This window comes from Dermacentor albipictus, chromosome 3, assembly GCF_038994185.2.
Source record: "Dermacentor albipictus isolate Rhodes 1998 colony chromosome 3, USDA_Dalb.pri_finalv2, whole genome shotgun sequence".
NCBI classification, from domain to species: domain Eukaryota; kingdom Metazoa; phylum Arthropoda; class Arachnida; order Ixodida; family Ixodidae; genus Dermacentor; species Dermacentor albipictus.
Genome location: NC_091823.1, coordinates 103,004,332 through 103,025,323, shown reverse-complemented (window position 1 = coordinate 103,025,323; position 20,992 = coordinate 103,004,332). Strand labels below are relative to the sequence as shown.

At 46.1% G+C, this 20,992-nt stretch overlaps 1 protein-coding gene and 1 non-coding gene across 18 annotated transcripts in view; both read right to left on the bottom strand.

The window, feature by feature from the left end:
• LOC135913822 (cleavage and polyadenylation specificity factor subunit 6-like) overlaps positions 1 to 20,992 on the bottom strand; it is a 69,962-nt gene that overhangs the window by 27,748 nt on the left and 21,222 nt on the right. For 12 of the 17 annotated variants that reach the window (XM_070535836.1, XM_070535838.1, XM_070535848.1 and 9 more), the window contains 8 exons: positions 17,508 to 17,596; positions 13,577 to 13,663; positions 13,391 to 13,420; positions 12,699 to 12,899; positions 10,570 to 10,769; positions 8,335 to 8,443; positions 6,843 to 6,949; positions 4,476 to 4,654 (listed from right to left, as the gene is read on the bottom strand). In XM_070535836.1, coding sequence (XP_070391937.1) covers positions 4,476 to 4,654; positions 6,843 to 6,949; positions 8,335 to 8,443; positions 10,570 to 10,769; positions 12,699 to 12,899; positions 13,391 to 13,420; positions 13,577 to 13,663; positions 17,508 to 17,596 — 1,002 coding nt within the window. Of the gene's footprint in view, positions 1 to 4,475; positions 4,655 to 6,841; positions 6,950 to 8,334; positions 8,444 to 10,569; positions 10,770 to 12,698; positions 12,900 to 13,390; positions 13,421 to 13,576; positions 13,664 to 17,507; positions 17,597 to 20,992 lie in introns of all 17 variants that reach the window. The other 5 variants (XM_070535837.1, XM_070535845.1, XM_070535839.1 and 2 more) reach the window with 5 other exon arrangements.
• TRNAR-ACG (transfer RNA arginine (anticodon ACG)) lies at positions 19,464 to 19,535 on the bottom strand. The gene has a single exon. It is a non-coding gene; the product is annotated as a tRNA-Arg (tRNA).

The window sequence follows — 20,992 nt, the reverse complement described above, 5'->3', positions numbered from 1 at the left end:
GTATAATGAATGTGTCTGATTTTACAATATCATGGTGGTCTACAAAAGCTTCAGGTTTGTGTTCAGAAGGTTTTAGAGTACAACAGCACACAAACTATTATGCTTCATACAAAAGTGCTTTTGTGAATACAACAGTGCAAGGTGTGTTAAAACATTAGCTTTACTGTAAGAAACTGATAGCATTAACTTGGCGCCTTCAGATAAAGAATCACATCATCAAGTTCAATGTGTTCTACTAGCTTTCAGCTTTCCCATCTATAGCAAAAGCTTTGAACTCAGCTACGATAAACTTGGACCTTGTTTTGGTAAAAACAATAGCAAGCAATGAGTTAGACGAGACAAGCGTACAGGGCCCTGACAAAGAAACTGCTCTCTTGCAACGGTTCAGAGCTGCTCCTGGGCTGTAAAAACAGACTAGCAGAGGGGCCCGTGAACGACAATTTAATGCCAGCTTCTCTTCTGTATGCCCTAGCCAAATGTTAGGTTGGGAACAAGTGCTGGTTCGAACCAGTTAATGAATTCCCTGTCTTTTTTTTAGGATATCAACTAACCAAGCGCTATTTCTGTGACTGAAGATCAGGTCACCTCCAAGGGTCACTTATCCCATATTAGAACGAAGCCATGAAAAACTAGCCAGCCATCTTTTTACACACACTATTTGCTGTTCTGTGTGCACACTCAAAACGTGCGAAGGCATTTTTTGGGGGGAGAGGGGGGGAGAAGAGCTTTGAGAAGATGCCAACATACATAACCTTGTAAACTGTGCATGTCATTGATGTGATTACCGTATTCACTCGCATAATGAATGCACTTGTGCAATGAATGCAGCCCCCACTTTTTCAATCAAGAAGTGTGTTTTTTCTTTTTCTCGTATAATGATCGCACCCTGAATTTGCTGCCGTGAAGCAGGACAGACAGTACAATTTGGCATTTGATATGGCGTCTGGCGGACACGATTGTATCTGACTGGGTCCAATGCCAAATCATACCGTGTCTGCTACTTTTATTGCGATAGCAGCTACAGTCGCCGACAGATTTTTCAGACTCCAAAAATTTGGTCATGCTCGATTATTCAATCTACTTCGAGGCACTGCCATTATCCCCATAGACCATAATGTATAACAACTGCCGAAAGTTCAGACACCTTGCAACCTCTCGTCTGATTTTTCGGACACTTCTTGAGCCAACTCGATCGAGAGCACCATGCACAGACTGACCGGTGCATGGTTCGACTTGCTGAACGCCATTTTTGTTTTCAACGGAGCCTCCTTGCTGCCCCACAAAGTGGCGCTACTGCAAATCCCCACTCATCATCGTTTCTGCCTGGTTTGTGGCCACAGCAGTTCCAGTCTCAGCTTAGTAAACCAAGTCAAGACAATCAGCTGATTCAGCAGCTGATTTGTTTCTTTCTTCGTGCACGATGCTGCGAGTAGCCACATTTTTCGTTTGTAAGACTGGTATCAACGTGACGGCGTGGTGGTGTTTGCTTTGTGTGATGTGTCGAGGTTGTGGTGATCCAACGCGGCATACGGAAACATCGCGTCAAGTCTCTAATGGCGGCGACAGCACCCGCGCAGACTACGCTGGGAAATGCCGGCAAGCGGGTGCCGGGAGGCCTAAGATTTGTCGCATTCCGATGTGCTCCCTACTGACGACGAAAATGTTCTGCCGAGACCTGCGCAGTGACTGCTTTGCAATTCCAGACACCGTTTCATTTCACAGTTTCACAGGTGCCGATACTGCTGTACTGAGATGCGGAGAACTCGACGACAGCGAGATCATTCGTCAGGTTTCTGCTGTGCCGCAGGACAACGACTTCGAGTAGGAAGATGATGCACCATGTGCTACGCTGCCGTCGCATGCGGAGCGTGTACAAGCAGTGACTGTGCTTTCAGCTGCTTGTAGTGACCGTACGACCCTCTCCGAGTTTCAGGCTTATTTGATTGCGCGTAAACGGAACAGCATGCAACGGTGCATTCATGATTTCTTCAAGCCTACTCCCGAGCCCGAATAAGCGAGTGGAAATAAAGAATTTCTTTTTCTTAATCTGCTTTTTCGGACACCTGTTTATTCTGACATTTCCACAGTCCCCGTGAGGTTCGAATAAACGGTCGGCAACTGTACATGGATGCTCCAGGTGCATTTTTTCCACCATCAACATTTTCACCACATGCGAAGTGCTGTAGGTGCAAGTGAAAGCACGCAAGGGAAGCCGACGATCGTGGCTTAATCTCCTGTGCACAAGGGCGCCAAGCGGAAAGGAAACACACAGTTTCCTGTCGCCCATATGGCGCCAGGGCTAGGGGATGGGGCACGGCATGCCCCATCTTGAAAGCGATCTGCGTCAGGGGCCGAGTCTATGGCGGCTCATACCCTTGTGCGTGCTGTGTTCTCGCCACTCAGTTTGCGTTGAAGTGAATGTTTGCAAGTTCATACGGCCAACAAAACTACCGTCCTTACTTCGTGTAGCTGTCTACACACCTGTTGGTGCAATCGAGGTGGCCATGAAAAAGAAAATTGCTCAAAATTTTACCCCGCAACCCAACTTCACGCATATCTTTAGGGAAAAGAAGTGTGTTCATTATGCAAGTAAATAAAGTAACTTGATTGGCAGTTGCCCGAACAGCTCCAGGATTTCAGTTTTCCAAGCTGCTGGACTAGAGACCCTGAAAGTGCGTCTGGCTCTGCCACTGAGCCCATCGGAGAAGCGAGCCATACATAGACCCTTCATAACATTGAGTGAGCTTCTCGATGTGGCTTGAGAGCAAAGTGGTGCAAGCACAGTACAATGGTAGCAACAAGGCATAGTTGGCAAGAGCTACATGCAAACAATGTAAAGAATGACTGTGCAGCTAAGACCTTTAACAAGTACATTTGCCGACTAGCTTTTTTTCGACACGCACTTTCCTAGACCTGATCAATTACACAGTAGACTTCCACTAATTCAGTTAATTCAATCCCGAATGAAGGTCCCGGTTAGCATCCATGCATTTCTATGGGCTTAAACGTTCATTATTTCGATGCTAATAAAATTGGCCTTCACTGCATAGTTCCAACTTGAACAGTCAGCAAGCATGCTCATGACCCCAATAGCAACCACTTTAGTAGCAGCATATTTTGGCAGAGCTTAAGGGATACTGAAAATGTTGAACAGAAGTAAAAAAAGATAAAATCCTGTCGAAAATGCCTATTTTCGGCCTGCTCTGGGCAGACTTTAACAAGCAACAACAGCTGACAATGCCAGACAATGGTATTTACCCGATTTTAATGCTTGCTTTTCTTCCTCCAAGATAACTGGGCCAAAAGTTGCCTGCCTGGCACTGATCAAATATGAAACCAAACTGTGTTCGCGTGCTTTATTGAATAAGAGTGCTGTACACGGCGAAGCTGACTCAATGAATTGTGCTACACATATTAGAACTTTGACCCTTCTTGCAAAAAGACTGTGTGTGCGTTACATTTCTAGTTAGTTAAGGAGCTTTAATGTCATTTCTACATTAGAATCTGACAGATACTGCTAAATGGATCAGCAGCGTATTTTGGCATTTTTCTGCATCTTGTTTAATTCAACTTGTCAGACAGTGAATCAATTTTATCGGTTCCGTCAAGGCTGAATTAATGAAAGTCAGCTGTACAAACTTTCCTGTGGCACTGTAAGATACCATCATAAAACCTCAGCAAGGTTCTGCACCCTGTGTAGTTCACAGACACTGTGACATCACGTTTACTGGCAAGCTGGCAGGAGTTTTGTTACAAGCAAGCATATCAGCAGTCACTGTGTTATACACCTGATGGTAGCATGGTAGCAATCCATAGCAATCCATGATGCCATGGTAGCAATCAGTAACAATCAAGCTGGAGAGAATTATGCGAGAAGGCAAGGAAGTTTCAACTTATGGTCACCAAAAGTGGTACGAGAGTCTAAAGACGATCAGCTGGCAAACATGCACAGCTTGCCCTACATAAACGGAAACTTTGCAAGCTTGCAGGGAAACCTTAACTTATGGCAATGCAGGGTCAAAGCTAAGCGTGATGTCTGCACAAGATAGCGTAGTGCCTAAGTCACATGATCAGGCACCGTTACAGACAAATGTGAAACTTGTGGAGTGAAGCACAAGGAAAGGTCTCCTAACAAGCTTCCCATGACTGAAAAGTTACTTAGACATCTTTACAGTTTCCTCAGAGCCTGAAGAACCTGGCTGGTGAAAGTACATCTACAGTACCGACCACTACTCAAGGGGACACCCAGATTAAGCTTGGTGGTTTACTGCAGCCAAAATTTTACATGGAGGCATCTGGGCTATACCCGCATGCATAGATGCCCTCCTGGCCCTTCACCTTCACCTGAGACCCTCTCTTCCAGTAATGTTTGCCAATTATTAGTGTTTAGGCACTTAATTTAATGACACCCTACTGTACCCATAATCCCTATATACCAAAAAGACAATGTATGGTTGAATCCCACCCCAACCCACCTGTCATTGGTGGGTCCACGGTAGTCATGTGTGTACTGCGTAGGGGGTGGCCTGCCGTACGGGTCTGAGGGCTGAGACGAGGTTGGCGGTGGCGGCAGTCCCGCATGTTGAGGGAAAAATGCTGGGTTCACATGGGGCGCTGGCGGCGGCACGTTTGGAGCCGGCACCACTGGGGGCACCGCAGGGCGAGAAAGAAAAAAGAAACAGGAAAGAGAAACCAAGCTCGCTGCTTTGTCCAGTGGCCAGTCACTTGGTGACTCAACAGGGAAGTAATGCTGCACATTTCAGCATGCCAACAGGGTGCATTGTGGATCTAGTGGTGTGTTTACAATAAGAAAATATTTTTGAAGGCAAATGAAGCTGCTTGCTTAGTTTGGAGAGCTTTAGTGAATTGTTTTCTATTTCACGCCTCATTTGCTAAGTCGCTGCTGCCTGTCTTTTGTTCTACTTATGAGCTCTGCTGCGTTACAATGCATACTCTCACTATGGCTACCATTACTACGTGCAGGCACATGCAGTGTTGGTGTGGTATCAAGCTGGCGTTCCTCGCAACACTGTCATTCTTTCAAATTATATTATCTGCAGCCCAATGCTGTAGGCTTTGAAATACAAAAAGCTTAAGCAGTAACTGCAGCTTTTCATAGGAATGCGCTCGAACCATCAACAGCAGTCGAAAGAGGCACGGCTTGTCCCTGATCTATCTTGATCTGCTGACAACTTCTCTAACAAAAGACTCACCAGAACATCATAACTTCCTATCATGAGCTGCGGGATGTAAAAAGGTTCTTGATCGTTCGAAGCAAGAGAGCTCTTAAATGGGCATGGCATTTATTACGACAGCAATCTCAACACCCAATGCAATCCATGCGGTGTCTTCTAAGCCCTAGCTGGCTCATCAAATGCATATCATGGCATAAAGGGGATGCATTACAGTCAACGACTGAATTTTCGGACATGCCTGATATTTCGGACGTCTTCATGGCACCGCCACAAGCCCCATAGAATCAATGTATAAGGACATCTGAAGTTTCGGACGCTCGAACCCCCTGCCGTCCAATTTTCCGGACTTTTTGACGCGACGGGAGGTCTTTTGGCTCCTCGCGCAGCGCCCTTGCAAAGGAAATCGACTTGTAGCAACACCACCTAGATTAGCAGCCGAAGCATATCACCGCTTTGAACCACAATTAGCCAAATCTAGCCATCACACACCGATTTGGTCTGGCCACGCTGGCTATGTTCATCGCCGCAAATGGCCGCACTTCCGCTTCCGGCGGAGTTTCCGGAGAGGTGCTATTTCGTTTCTCTGCGCAAGCCACGTTTTGGCTAGTGTGGTGTGTGGTTGTGCTGTTGCGTCAAGTGTGCTCTGTAACGCTAGGCCTAGGTGCTTCGACGCTCGTCAGCGAACTCCACTGTTCGCAACTTGAGGATTTCGCTTGCCTTCGATGGCCCCCACTCCGTCTTTGTCGTCCTCGCCGATGGCATCGAAGCGCGGAAAGCAGTACCGTACCCACGGAAATAACTTTTGAACAGTTTGTTGACGCTGACAACGAGCTCAACTTCTGCGCAGAACTGACTGACGAGGGAATAGTCCGTCAGGTTGTGGGGGATTCAGAAGACTCCGATGTTGAAAATGAGGAGCCAATGCCTGCGCCGCCTACAAGCGACGAGTTGACGCAAGCACTTTGACTTTTTCATCGGTGTACAGTGCTGACATGACCCTTGCTCAGATCGAGGTGAATATGATCGCATGCAACCGGAACGCCGTCCAAACAACAATCAACAAGTTCTTCAAGCCACTGCAGCAATAACACTGGCTACCCAACGATGCACATGTACATAATAATCCGGCAGTCGGCTGCACACAGAGTTTTTGAACGCCTCTTTTTATAGCACCTTCATTGATGCTTTGGCAGTGTTTCGGAAGATTGGTATTTCGCCCTTTACCTCTAGATCCGAGAAAAAAAAAAGAAAAAAAAAGGTGCGGTTTTTGCATGCATTCATTTTTTCGGACGTTTTTACGTTCCCTAGAGGGTCCGAAAAATCGGTCGTTGACTGTATTGGGGTCCGGCTATTAGAGCAGAGTACCATTATAATGATGACAATCAGCGCCCTCATCAAAATTTACACACATCATAAAGCTCTCATTAATATTACAACCATATGCATTGAGGTGCCAGGTAGCTTTGGACACCTACTACTTCTGCTAAGTTTTTCCGGCCCACATTGACGGGATCAAGTCAACACGAAAGTGATGCATAATTTCTCCACCTGGTAAGATGCTTTCCTTTGGCCTGAGCCAGCTGTGGCCTATCATATCCCCCAGTAATCAGAGTGCCAACAAGCAAGACCTATGGTCAGCAGCTCACCAGGCGGTGGCAGCCGATTGGGAGGCATACCCGGTGGGGCAGGGCCAGGGGGCACTCCACCAGGGTGGGGTGGAGGCTGCGACACTGGGGGCAGGGAATGCATTCCACCTGAGAGAGGAGGAAAAGGCAGGGAGGCTCAGGCTAGTGGCTTAACACCAGCAGACGGTGGCCCACAAAAGTTGCAGGTTTCACCCAGAGGGGAAAACTCTTAGCTTTAAGGGCCGTACAAGTTAAAGTAAACATCTGCTTACAAGCGCGACATCAGGTGCATAAAAGGCAAGCATGAATAGACTTCACCCATTGATTGTGAGCAGCTGGGTGTGCACGTCTTACAGCGAATGTTCATACTGCCACTCTCTGTACCATGTCAAGGAGCTCATGTGATCATGGAAGCACATTATCTGCTGCAGATCACAGGTGTATAGGCCGTGCATTTGCTCAGCGACGGCCCGAGTGCACCTCAGCATATTTTATGTGCATCGCAAAAGTAAGGCTTCTCCCACCAGTCTCAAATTACCCGTCTTATGCCTGATAATTTCCCAATTTCATCGCGTGTCAAGCACCCATACAACTGCCATTGCAATAAAAAGTAAAAAGTGGCACAGCATGTGGCAATAATGGGTTAAGGCAAAAATAGCACATTATTTCACTTGAGCCAGTGTGCATGGCCTTGACCACAGCATCAAGGCCCGATGGGGCTAGGGAAATGCAAGTACGCAGTTAGCACCTACAGGAGAGCTTCCTGCAACAGAAGTAGAAATTTGTTGCGTTAAATAGAGAAGCACCTACTGGTTCTCCTGTTGGGAAAACAGAACTGGGATGACGAGACACAAAATGAAATATGCCGGAGCGGTCGAGCTTGTCCTGGACTAGCGGGCACGCAACTACTAACTAGTTTAACAATCCTGCCTTACAACCTTCACCCTGCTTTATGGTACAGCTGTCACCTACCACCCGCCTTCTACAAACAGTTTTGACAAGCCACTCCCCCCCCCCCCCCTTCAGGTTCAATGGAACTCAAAAACAGTCCCGTCATAGAGCTCTGCTGTATTTGTTGAACGTAACTCTTTTGGGGAAAAGCAGCACATTGGCAGCCATAGCTGGCCACCCACTCCAGAGGTTCCTCAACTTTCTGGCCTTGGGGACCTCGCCAGCTATCCTTTTCAACACAAATGGCTGGCACTACTGGATCACGTGCAGGCAGAAGCAAAAGGTGAGGCAAGCACATTCACAGCCACAGTCTGGAAGTGGCATTTTATCTGTTTTAAAGTCAGAAAAAGAAAAGGAAAGGGTGCATAAAATGCTAGGAAATCCTCTCTCTACTGAATCCATGCATTTTTACATTACTTTTATAACCATTACTTTGTTGTAACCTCTTCCATCAAAATGAGGTTCAGCTCCTATCACAAGGGCATTTCAAACAAAATGCCTGTCGCTATGGGTCCCAACTCTGTGCTGAAAACACACCAGTGATGTGAAGAATTCAATCTCACTTTGTTGCCTCTCCCAGTCGTTGGTCACAGGTGGTGGGCCCCTGTGATCTGGTATCAACGGTGGACCCCTGGGTGCTCCTAGCGGCGGCGGAGGCCCTCTTGGAGGAGGCTGTATGGGCAGCACAAGAGTAGCAAGGCTACATTGGATTCTGCCATACCAGAATTCCTATAGGAACTTCTGGCGCTGCAATCATTCAGCTACCATGGGTATGATGGGTGGCGTTTGTTTGAATATGTTGAACATTGTTATTACTATGATTTTTGCATGGATTTTGCATGTAATCCTTTTGCTTGTAGCTGCCCTTGCTCTCGTGGCGTTACATATTACAACCCACATTTCTAAATTTATGAGCAATAGTATTTTCTCTCTTTACGCACAAGGGCAATAAGTTTGTGGCCATATGCATAATCATTGCTAATTGTACTTCTAACGAAACATTTTGTTAAAAAATCAATTTGTGCAGCCACCAAAACCATCCCTTCAAACAACTATCACTTCCAGCTGGCTGAACTGCCACAGTTGCAGTGCCCATAGGCACTAGCAACACAGTTCCTCCCTAATCATTTCTTGTAGGAATTGTTGGCACTATGTTGTACGTCCGTGAGAAAAATGAGCAAATGACAAACTGGACAACTCCGATGAGCCCATAAATTTCTCACTATAGAGTGAGAAACTTTATAGACTGACCACCGCTTCTTTCTATGACGGTGATTATAGTGTGCTGTTGGTTTCGATTTCAGTTTTGCAAGCCGTGAAGCATCGACGGAAGGAGGGTTTAATGTGGCGAAGTGGGGGGTGTTGGTACATGTTTGAAAAGGCGGCAGCACAAAAAGAGACGGATGGAAACGAGACAAGGATGAGCACAAGGACAAGGATAAGCGCTCGCCCTTGTCGTCTTGTCTCCATGCATGTCTTTTTGGGCTGCTGCCTTTTCAAGGAGGGTTTTGCTTTTACGCATGCTTTGCTGCAGTCTTGGTGCAATTTTCTGCTAAAATGACGTTTTGGCGCAAAATGGCCACAACTGGCGCGGCTGTTGTGGCCATTGTGGCCATGCGATACAGTGACACAGATTTAGGGTCTTATTCAATACTAATGTGCACACGATTTTTGCACCAGTTTCATTGGAAAAAAAAAAGAGGAAAAATGCGCGTTAGATTGTAAGTACAGTAAGTGGCCACACCATGTTCTGTAAGCAAAGGGCAGCCTGAGCTCTATAAAGGCTCAGCTATTTTCTAGCACAGCACTTCTGCCCAGATATAGCTTTCTTTCCAAGATGTGGTTCCTATCCAGAGCAACACATAAGGAATGTGTTTTACAATGCAACGAACAAGGATAGTTTGAAGCTGCCAAGTGCCTTTTTTTTTCTTGCTTGCGGTTTGCCAGTTCTTGCGAATTATGCAACACATTGTGCACTTAGAATAAAACAGTCAGCCCTTCGAGTAAATATGTTTTGTTTGTGCAGCGTCCAAGTAGTGTTATGTGGCCAAAGGAAATGAAGGTACAAGCCTTTGCTTTACTTGCAAGGTTACTCAAGGAAACCTGCATAGACTGTCACTGAAGTTTCCTACATTAGTAATTGACACAGCATGCTGTACCATTACTCAGACCAAAATTCAAAATTTTTTCATGCGCTGCAGTGGTAGAAAAGGCACTACGGGCGCACAGAATACGCAGACTGTTGCAGAGAAAAGCAACAGTGTTTGGCACATGCAGGACTTGAAAACATCTACCACGAAGACCCATCAGAGAGTAGCATGACTCAGTTTAGCACTTACAGTTTTCTCGGCTCAGGCCAGTGTATCCTTACAATTTGTCCACAGCCATGCAGCAAGAACGCTAGTGCACGCGTGTACAAGGCTCGCACCAGTAGTTGAAGAAGGAACGACTGCTACAAAGCCAATTGAGTGGAGTGCGACAGTGCACTCACTAGTCATTTTGCAGCCACACTGACTGTGCATTGCTTCCATCTCTATCATGCAAAATCAAAGCAGTTGTCCGCAGTACCTGAGTGCAGAAGTGTGAGCGGGGCCAACCATAAGCGACACTTAGCTTAAAATGTCTGGTCAAACCGGACAAAAGATTACGGGAACGGTTGACATCGGGCACTTCCTTGATCTTTTGGAGCTCCCATTATTTTACTTGTGCGGTTTTTGCACTATCTTTCATGTTAGGTCGTCATACCAACAAGCTTGCCTAACAACGATTTTGTCGTCTAGCAACTGACAGCCCCTCACCATGCGTAGGAGGCTTGGTGGCGGCGGTCCTGTTCGTGGGGGCACTGCCCCAGTGGGTGGCGGGGGGCCCTGCAGGTTGGCTGGCAATGGTGGTGGGGGACCACTCTGCGGGGGCGGTGGCCGCAGGGGAGGTGGTGGCCCCGGGGGGTGCACTTGCGGTGGCGGAGGTCCTCCCAGCCTCATTGGTGGAGGTGGGTAGTCTGAGAATAGAGGCACACGCACAAGGCTCGGTGCTACAACTGCTAGATTCACTGCACTTCCTACAACAAGCAAAATGGCAGCATAATAGTAAAACCACATCGCTTCCTTTGTCTCACACACACACAAGGGAGAGGCTCCAGAGCTAGGCTTAAATGACAGTTAAGTTTGCTCTGGAAAAAAAGAAAGAAGAAAGAAAGAAAAAGAAGAAAAAGAAAGTAACAACTGAGCGATGAACAAAAGACCACAGATTTTGATCAGGTAGATGGGGCACGAACGTCTTCTTACTCCAGCAATGCCAATAGAGACGACTTCCATTAATTATTATCAAATTATCTGGAGGGTTGAATAGTACAAGACAGAGAAAAAGCGTTATGACACACTACTAATTTATTGCCAGTATTTGCCTGATTCTAACATGCCCCAAATCAAATGCAAGCCTGCTTTCTGTGTGTCCAAAGCAGAGAATTAACTTAGAAATGACAAAATAATTTGTACACAAAAGTAAAAATCTAAGGAACACTGCATTTTTTTAGCAAGAAAAATATGTTCTGCAAAATGTCAGCCGGTTTTCGAAAGTCAGCTTCTCTGCACGTTTTTATGCCAGCTTTGTCCGTATACAGCCGTGTTACGCAGTAAAGCATACAAACACCTCAAAGGCAGTTTTGGTTTCATATACTATTGCACAGCGCAGGCTATTCTTTGGAGAGAGAGAGAGAGAGAAGAAAAAAATAAATAATTGCACGTTAAAATAGCGTCAATATTGTAAGCAGACATTTGAACCACGGTTATTGCTTGAAAACATTCCTAGGGCAGGTCGAAAACAGGCGTTTTCGACAGTTTTTTTTATGTGTTCAATGCATCCACTGTTCCCCGAGCTCCATCGAAACAGACATTGCCTCTAAAGGGTTCACTACTGGGGTCCTCATAGGGGCCAGGCACATGTGCGCTGACTGATCAAGTTCAAATTATCCGACAAAAGCCAATTTTAGGACTGAAATAACGAAAGCTTTTGCCCATAGAAATGCCAGGACCTTCAGTTGTGGCAGAATTAACGGAAGTCTACTGTATACATATGCAAGCCAAATGAGTCTGCAAGTTTTACGATTTGGTTGCCTGCAACATGACAGTAGTTAGAAAGCTCCCATGTTATGACAGTGACGACGGTGACATTCGAGGTCCTTTGTTAGGGTTACCTTATGTGAACTGTGGGGATGCGCGACCCTCGCGCCTCCCCTGATGTTTTTCCCGCATAGCGCGTCCCCTGTAGTGCGGCTTCGCCGCGCATGCGGCGTCGGAGTGGTACAAGCGTGGTGCGAGAGATGGCGCGAGCGTCGCGCCGCTGCGCGGTTACTTGGGTTCGGGAAAGACAAGGCGCTGTCTCTTTGGGTTCGGGAAGCCAGCGGGTCAGACGTGCCGCACGTGCAGCAACTCTCTTCCCCGGCGGGTCGCCGAACAGCGCGGATATTCCGCGCGCGCGGCGACCGATGCATCTGCGAGACCGCCTCGTGTGGCCGCCTTCGAATGCGCCACGATTCGCGTGACTATACACGCGAACGACCAGGCGTTGGGATCCAGCATGGAGCGAACATACTCGCTCGCGAGGACGCGATGAGTCGGACTTCTAGATTTGTCGCGCGCCCATCGGCATGTTTTGTGGATAGCAACTCGGCTAGCAGGCATCGATGTATGAAAGGTGCAATAAATGCCCTTGTGATTGTTTGCACTACTGTGTTGTCGTTCCTTTGTCCCAAGACTACGGTGTGATAATCCCCACTTCAGACCCCACAGAACTTAAATACTAACCTTACAAGAGTTCTCCTTGACAAAAAGTGTGCGCTCTCCAACCCACCAGCATATTCACACACACACGCACACACACACACACACACAAACAAAAGAGTATCACACTTGGGAGGTGCAGAACGTACTGTGTGAGGGCCCACCTGGAGTGTACTGAGGAGGCGGTGGGGCCTGCCCAATCAATGGTGGTCCCACAGGGGGCATGCGTCCCTGGTTTGGAAAGGGGCGGCTCCTCTCTGAGCGGCCCTGGGGTGAAGGACCCCGGGGCCCCAGCCGAGCCGAAGGGGGACCCCTGTCGTTACCGCCACCACCCAAGTGGTATGGATCACCTGGCAAAGGAGAAAACTCCCAACTGTCACTTCAGTGCAGCCAACAAAGGCCAATGGATCAAACAGGCAGCCAGTGAGATGTTCAGACAGACAGTCATGGGTGCCTGCATACTTTTACAAGCACCTACAAGGCTAATATTGTTGTGACCATTGGATGAAAAGACAGAAAATGTCCAGATTTGAAGTAGGCAAGCTCAGCTGTGGAACATTTGCCGTATAAATTGCCATTCTGCTGGCCGCCAATTTACCAATATGCCAATGCAAAAAACAAACATTGTTCAAACAGAGCTGCCAGCCGAGTTCAGGCCAACTGCAGCAAACCTAACACAAGTCACTAGACAGCCCCGTCTGATTTCAATTGCGATGCTGCTTGTCATAGCCGTGTCCTTACAATGCTAGCTTAGGAAAATGCAACTACAGATCTGGCTTATCTGTAAAAAGGCAAATTCTTGCTACCCACGTCGTTACGTTAAAGTATTAAGACAACTTACGTTCACCTCGTCCTTTGCCATCAAAGCCAACTGGACACAAGAGGAGAGGGAACGGGAGAGAGAGAGAAAAAAAAAAAGGTTTTATGAGATGGGGTTTGTCAAGTGAATTGCATTAGACCAGCGATCGAATCATAAAAGAAGCGGAAAGTAGAGAGACGAAGAAAACAGATAAAATGGTAAGCGCACCTGAATTCCGATCGTACTTCCCCACGAAGCGATCCATGCGGCGCTCGCCACGGTAAAACTCATCATACTCCCGTGACTGTGACGAAGCTAAGGAAAAAGCCAAGATTATGATCAATAAGGGTTATGAAGTTTTTTTTTTATATCACACAGAATGAAATGAAAGACATCAAGCAACTCTGCTATTGTTGAAAATAAAGTTTTGTAGGCAGAGTCATACCTATGTGACATCCGTTACACTTCTATGAAGATTTATGCAACTATCGTGATGCAATGACACCATAGCAGAATGCCTTGCATGAAAGTAAACCTGCTCACTAAACATCTAGCTGGACACTGCCCACCAACATAGGTCAGTTTTGCAGCATACATAAACCTTGACATAATTACATTGCAGCAACCTAAAGAGACACTAAAAAGAAAATATCGGTGTAGACAGATAGATAAGGCATCATTTATAACGCTAATTTTGTTAAGTTTCCCAGCAAGAGGTTGATTATGAAAAGAGAACATGAACTTAAAAGTTCAATTGCTAAAATTTCATGCTGAAACGCTAACGCCGGCACATCAGTGTGATGTCACGAATTTAGAACCATTTTCTCATATTTTGAGTCATTGTGGCTCAGTAAAATGTTCTTGAAACTTGCTGAAGTCATTTCATTGCGAACAAGCAACGAATAGGCAAGTTTAGTGAAGTAACATTTATTACCTTACTTATTCAATAAGGTGCCAATGCAAGGGTTGTGCAATATGTAGAAGAATGACCAATAACAGCGTATATAGCAACCTAGGTCTTGTGTGGTCCTTTTTCTACAAGAACAAGCAAAAAAAAAGGGGGGGGGGAGGGGGAAGTACCTGCGAGATTTCCAAAAATTCACGTGGCAATGCGTCGCTGCACTAGTAATAAAAGCGGTCTCAGAGATAAACGTCATCATCTAGTACATCGTGCATATTATGAACATGCAAGTCTGGGCCGCAGTCTTAGAATGGTTCTGAAAGCAAGACTTTACAAGATCGCACTACCTCGCGTTTGATAAGGACTTAATAAGGACCAACGATAGGCGCCAAAAATTGCTGACGCATCAAGCAAAAAGGGCGGACGCTCGTACCCAGTCTATCTGTCGCCTGTAAACCAAAAAATCCTCCAGCACAACCCCAGGCGCATGCACGAAAAATAGGTGCGCGATTGGCTGCGCTAGCAGTGACATCATTGCTCTCCGTCGCAGCCGAGCGTGCGCAGCAGTTTCTCTCCGGCTCCCAAATGGGTAAGCCATGTCATAAGTACTCCTGAGTAGCAGGCAGCTTTTGATCAGCAACGTTGCGAGCAGAACCGGGAACGAGCTTGTCTATGCCGTGCTGATGCTGCTGCCCAGGCACAAGAACAGGCTCGTGCAGCTGAGCGCAAGCAGCAACTGCGTACCAACCGACCGTCCGGCAGCCAACCAAACCGTTGGGATTAACCCAGTGATAAACACCGGGGCCGTACGTTTCAGCTTCGATGGTTAACCATCTGTACAAAATGCTTGGGTGGTGTTTTTTACTTCACAGGCTTTCTTTTTCTTTCAAACAAAGCGGTCTTCATGAACCCTAGTTTCTTTAAATTATACTATCAGTCATTTTCAACATCATCCACAACTTTTTCATTGACATCTCATTGACTAGGTTAATGTATAAACTTAGCTAATTAACACATTTGTGCACAATAAATGAGAAATATTCACAGTGGCCATGATGAATAACACCCACCACGGTAAATTGAACACCGTTCGCATAGTACCCTCTGTACCCTCTGGTAATTTTTCGTTCTTGGAGATGTTCAGTTAAGATAGCAAAATACTGCAGTATAAATGTGAAGTGACATACTGGTCATTGCATGTTAGCCAGTATTTCACATAACTTGCCAAGAGAAATAGAATACTCCAGGATAATTTGGAAAACAATAAAGGGATAAAAGTATTCACTGGCTTTCCAAGCTGCTTCATCGACCAATATTTTGTAAGCTCAATTATCGGGCTCATTTGCAGTTCCACCAGAGGCACCATAAAGGTGATGTAAAACAGCAGCCAATATTTTGTGTGCCCAACGATGCTTTATCAAAGTTTTCTGACTCAGTCTGTGCAAGTCGGTGAACCTTCCACACTGTGTTTGCGTTGCCACAGACACAATATCAGAGGTTCACGTTTCCACCGAACTTTTAACTATGACCCCCATTTGGCCGATAATGTTCACTAATTACAAAACTTTACATCCTTGGCTAGGTTTCTGCAGTGGCAAAAGCCCGACTTTGTGTGGTGTGGCCATGCAGACAGTGGTGTAGCCCGAGTGCAAATTCGAATGATGATTGCAGTTGCCACTGGATATTTGTGACCAAGACGTTTCATGAAAGACGTTTACAGACGTTTCATGAAAGCAAGCAGGTCGTTTGCCGTCATGCCACACTATTGTCCCATTGACCGGAGACGTGGCGCACGTGCAAAATACACATAGAATGTCACACGCACGGCGTCCGCCCATTAATTGCCGCAGATGTACTTACCGATAGAGCACGTAAAGTGGGTGCTAAAATATAAAATGAAACTGATGAGCTACACACTGAGTAGACTATATGACCTTATTCATTCGACGCGGTTTTCCTTCCCGACCGCTCCATGAAATTAGTGCCAGCTCAATCGTCTTTAGATGGTCCGTGTATGCACAAACACATAACACTTATATAATACATTGTGTAATGCACTGTATGGCACAAGCTGTTTTCATTTTCTTGCGGCCTGGGTACAATTATGCCAACACACCCACACTCCAAGGACACTGACACTGAAATGTATTATTTAGGCTTGGATTGCAGGGCTAAGCACTAACCTACAGATTAGTGGTTGCCACTGAACATGCATAACCTGCTAAATCTGGCATCTTCATTCTAAATTATAGTGTTTTGGCACAAATGGAACAGCACTTCCACTCTTTCAGTAGACACAGTCCCGATGAAATCTGAAGAGCAAGCACGGAGGCAGCGACATGACGTCTGAAATGATGCACGCACTAGGCACACCTCATTTTATACTCATGATTTGGCATTGCAAATGCATCAGGGCAGACATAGCACTGATGAAATCCAAAGAGCAAGTAACCAGTGGCAGGCAGTGATGTGACGTGTGCAATGACGTATGCACTAGGCACAACTTTAGTCAACCATAACTTTGGAGCCACCGTGGTGTCGGGGAAGCGTGCTCGCATCGCACCCTTGAAACCCGGGTTTGATTCGCACCCAGATCGAAATTTACCAAATTTTCTTTTCAGTTTCATTAATTGGCTTTGTTTACACAAACCTGTCCGGCAAATTTGACAACAATCCGAGCATTTTTGATGTGTTTTTACTTGTCACGCTGTCAGCCATTTTTGGTACCATCTTTCAGTCACGCTGCCGACGACAATGCCCGATTTTCGCATAGTGGGGCTTATAATGCTTTTGCATTAAAAATACCCCTGGAAACTATTGTCTAGATGTTGGAAGGCACTTGCACACATCAGCACTGCCTACAGCGGGATGTGTGCACGGACAGCAGCCGCTGCAAGCATGTATTTTCATCACACTGTCTCATGACCTGATCCTTAACGACTTTTTAAATCACTTACCAAATGAGCAGGTGCATTTTATACACTGGTGCTACTTTTATACGTCCTTTTTTTTTAAGGACTACCGTTTGGAAGTGCGACTTACACAAAGGTGTGACTTGCAGATTGGAAAATACAGTACTTTTGCAACAAAAAGTAGTCCAATGCGCCCAGTAGATGTGGAGTTAGTGGCATGCAAAGATTGCCCTTCATCACCTCTGCATTGCTCCCGCCCCTTCAACGGCCTGCACTGCACCCCCAAACCCCTAGCCTTGTGCAGGAAGCTGTTCACTACAAGTCTTGCAATCAAAAGTAAACATACCCTGGCTGGGCTTGCGACTTTGCATCTCAAAGTGGTTCAGATGCTGACGACTGCATGTCGTTACCACCGGGTTCTGACCATGAAGTTCCCTGTCACAGTCACATAATGAACAAACCAGTCAAGCACAGTGTCTCATCTAATGTAAGCACAACCACACTTGCTATAGACAAACCACCACTTATATCTGTCCTATGCCTTGCATGACTTCGGCCTCCTTCGTTTAATCAATCTCAGCTAGAACAGTGGCCACCTGCATTTGCTTTCTGATCAAGTGGCAACCATGCATGCACAAAAGTGACTATTATATCTGGACGAAAAGTTTCTGGGACTGTTTCCAGTTGGGATCCTCCCTCTCACTCCATTCAATATGGCTCATGGGGACAATGACCCATCCTACCTGCTAGCGGGCATGCACTCACCTGCCCTACACTGGCTAAGCTGCATTAACATTTGCTTGTGTAAATACTGTAAATATACCTAATAGTCCCTCTTTGTTTCACCTCTGCTCCCTGCAGACTTTTCCCTAAAAGGTCTTTTTCTATATAGTTACCCCTCCCTTGCAGTTCTGGTGGGGCCAGCAGAATTCTTTTAACAATCACAAATAATAGTCACTTTCTCTACAATCAGACAGCTACCCTGCATAATTTCATCAGTAATTTGACAATTCATCACTTCTTGCATTGCATAATCCATTATTTTAATGTCCCTTGTCTTCCAAGTTCTGGCCCCACATTTTGGCACCAACAGAGTGCCATAGCAGGGCTCTACTACAGCGACCACGCTTACTAGAGTAGCTGAACTGTCGAAAGAATGTGGGCTGCCTAGCCATGTGCGCTTGTGCTCCTGCCAGTGTTCTGCTCACCCTAGCATCTTGGCCACGCCGGCATGGAAAGACTACTTCTTAGACCTTGCACTACCTTTTTTATCCCGCTTCAATCACTGATTATTTCTTAAACTTAAACTGTTACTTAAACTGTTTTTCTAACTGCTATTTTGACAGACTATACAAACCTCGCACATCTGGTGATAAAACCTCGGTTGAAAGTAGCGCCTGTCTTTGTCTACATCTTTGTCCACCCTTAGTACTGTTACCTCAATAATTCAATTTTTATTCTTCTAATGTTTCCCTGTTTGACTATTCCCAATGCTGTGCTTACAAACACTAACTAATTGTGAGGTTACCCCTAAGATGTATGCCCAGTTGTAGTTTTTGGCTACATGAAGCGGTGCTGGAAGCATTGCAAGCACTAGCACAGCTGGCATTGCTTGGGGCAGCCAGTCAGATGCCTGGGCACTGGCCTGGCTTTGAAGCATGCCGGCACACAGAGAGCAAGGTTTGCTTTCTTCAATTTATACGATGAAGATAGGGTACACTAGTTCCCTCTACGCACCTGCCTAGAGTTTCCCCTGGCTCTGTTTGGGCTCCTTAATGATTTTCACTGCGGGAGCTGTATTCATAGGTCAATTACCTTTGGACATGCACATGCTTTTGCCTGCCTTAACCAGAAGAAGAGGTTGCATTAAAGCAATAGGCACCTTTCATGTTTGCTTACCTTTCCCACCAAAACCTAGCTTTAGTCCAGCTTTTCTTTTTCTTTATTATGCACACTATGAATAAACCCCCACACCCCAAACTACTTAAACAGCACAAAAACACATTTCATGCTGACATGACAGTCATGCAGTATCCCTCACTCACCAAGGGTAACACTGCTTTTAAAACATTCCCCTAAATCTAACCCTGTCTTAGGAAAAACCTGTCCTGCCAGATGCTACATTTGGCTCAATAAACGAGAAGAGAAGGGGTTAACCGAGGGTCCCGATTTTTATTAGTCATATCATGAGAAGCCAACAAACACCGACACCAAGGACAACATAGGGGAAATTACTTGTGCTTAATAAATGAGATAGAGAAACAATAGATTAATGGAAATTAAAGTGGATGAAAAAACTACTTGCCGCAGGTGGGAAGCGAACCCACAACCTTCGCATTCGTGTGCGATGCTCTACCAATTGAGCTACCGCGGCGCTGTTTCCCCATCTACTTTCTTGGGTATTTATGTGACCTTGTAGAACCCTGGGAGTGTTAAGCAGTGCCACCACTCGCTTCACGAAATGCGAAGGTTGTGCATTCGGTTCCCACCTGCGGCAAGTTGTTTTTTCGTCTACTTTAATTTCCATTAATTTATCGTTTCTTTATCTCATTTATTAAGCACAAGTAATTGCACAAGTAAATTGCACAAACAGGCCTGGAGTGCGGCCTGATCCCGGCGACCAGAACCGGTAACGCACTCTCTCACCAGAGCAGGATTGGCCACCCTGGTGCAGTACTTGGCCACAACCTCCCATATGAATACAACAATCAAACCCCGGCCCTCAGTCCCCAGCAGCTGCGAAGCAACTGACCACGGCGGCGGTCAGATCTGTGACGCTGCAGAGGGTGCTAAGAATACCTGGCTCCGGACAGGTCGCCATTGGAATCTGAACCTGGCAACGTTTAACGTTAGAACGTTATCTAGTGAGGCGAGTCTAGCAGTGTTATTGGAGGAATTAGAGGTTAGTAAATGGGATATAATAGGGCTCAGTGAGGTTAGGAGGACAAAAGAAGCATATACAGTGCTAAAAAGCGGGCACGTACTGCGCTACCGGGGCTTAGCGGAGAGATGAGAACTAGGAGTCGGATTCCTGATTAATAAGGAAATAGCTGGTAACATACAGGAATTCTATAGCATTAACGAGAGGGTGGCAGGTCTTGTTGTGAAACTTAATAAGAGGTACAAATTGAAGGTGGTACAAGTCTATGCCCCTACATGCAGTCATGATGACCAGGAAGTCGAAAGCTTTTATGAAGACGTGGAATCGGCGATGGGTAAAGTCAAAACAAAATACACTATACTGATGGGCGACTTCAATGCCAGGGTAGGCAAGAAGCAGGCTGGAGACAAGTCAGTGGAGGAATATGGCATAGGCTCTAGGAATAGCAGAGGAGAGTTATTAGCAGAGTTTGCAGAACAGAATAATATGCGGATAATGAATACGTTTTTCCGCAAGCGGGTTAGTCGAAAGTGGATGTGGAGGAGCCCGAATGGTGAGACTAGAAATGAAATCGACTTCATACTCTGCGCGAACCCTGGCATCATACAAGATGTAGACGTGCTCGGCAAGGTACGCTGCAGTGACCATAGGATGGTAAGAACTCGAATTAGCCTAGACTTGAGGAGGGAACGGAAGAAACTGGCACACAAGAAGCCAATCAATGAGTTAGCGGTAAGAGGGAAACTAGAGGAATTCCGGATCAAGCTACAGAACAGGTATTCGGCTTTAACTCAGGAAGAGGACCTTAGTGTTGAAGCAATGAACAACAATCTCATGGGCATCATTAAGGAGTGCGCAATAGAAGTCGGTGGTAACGCCGTTATACAGGAAACCAGTAAGCTATCGCAGGAGACAAAAGATCTGATCAAGAAACGCCAATATATGAAAGC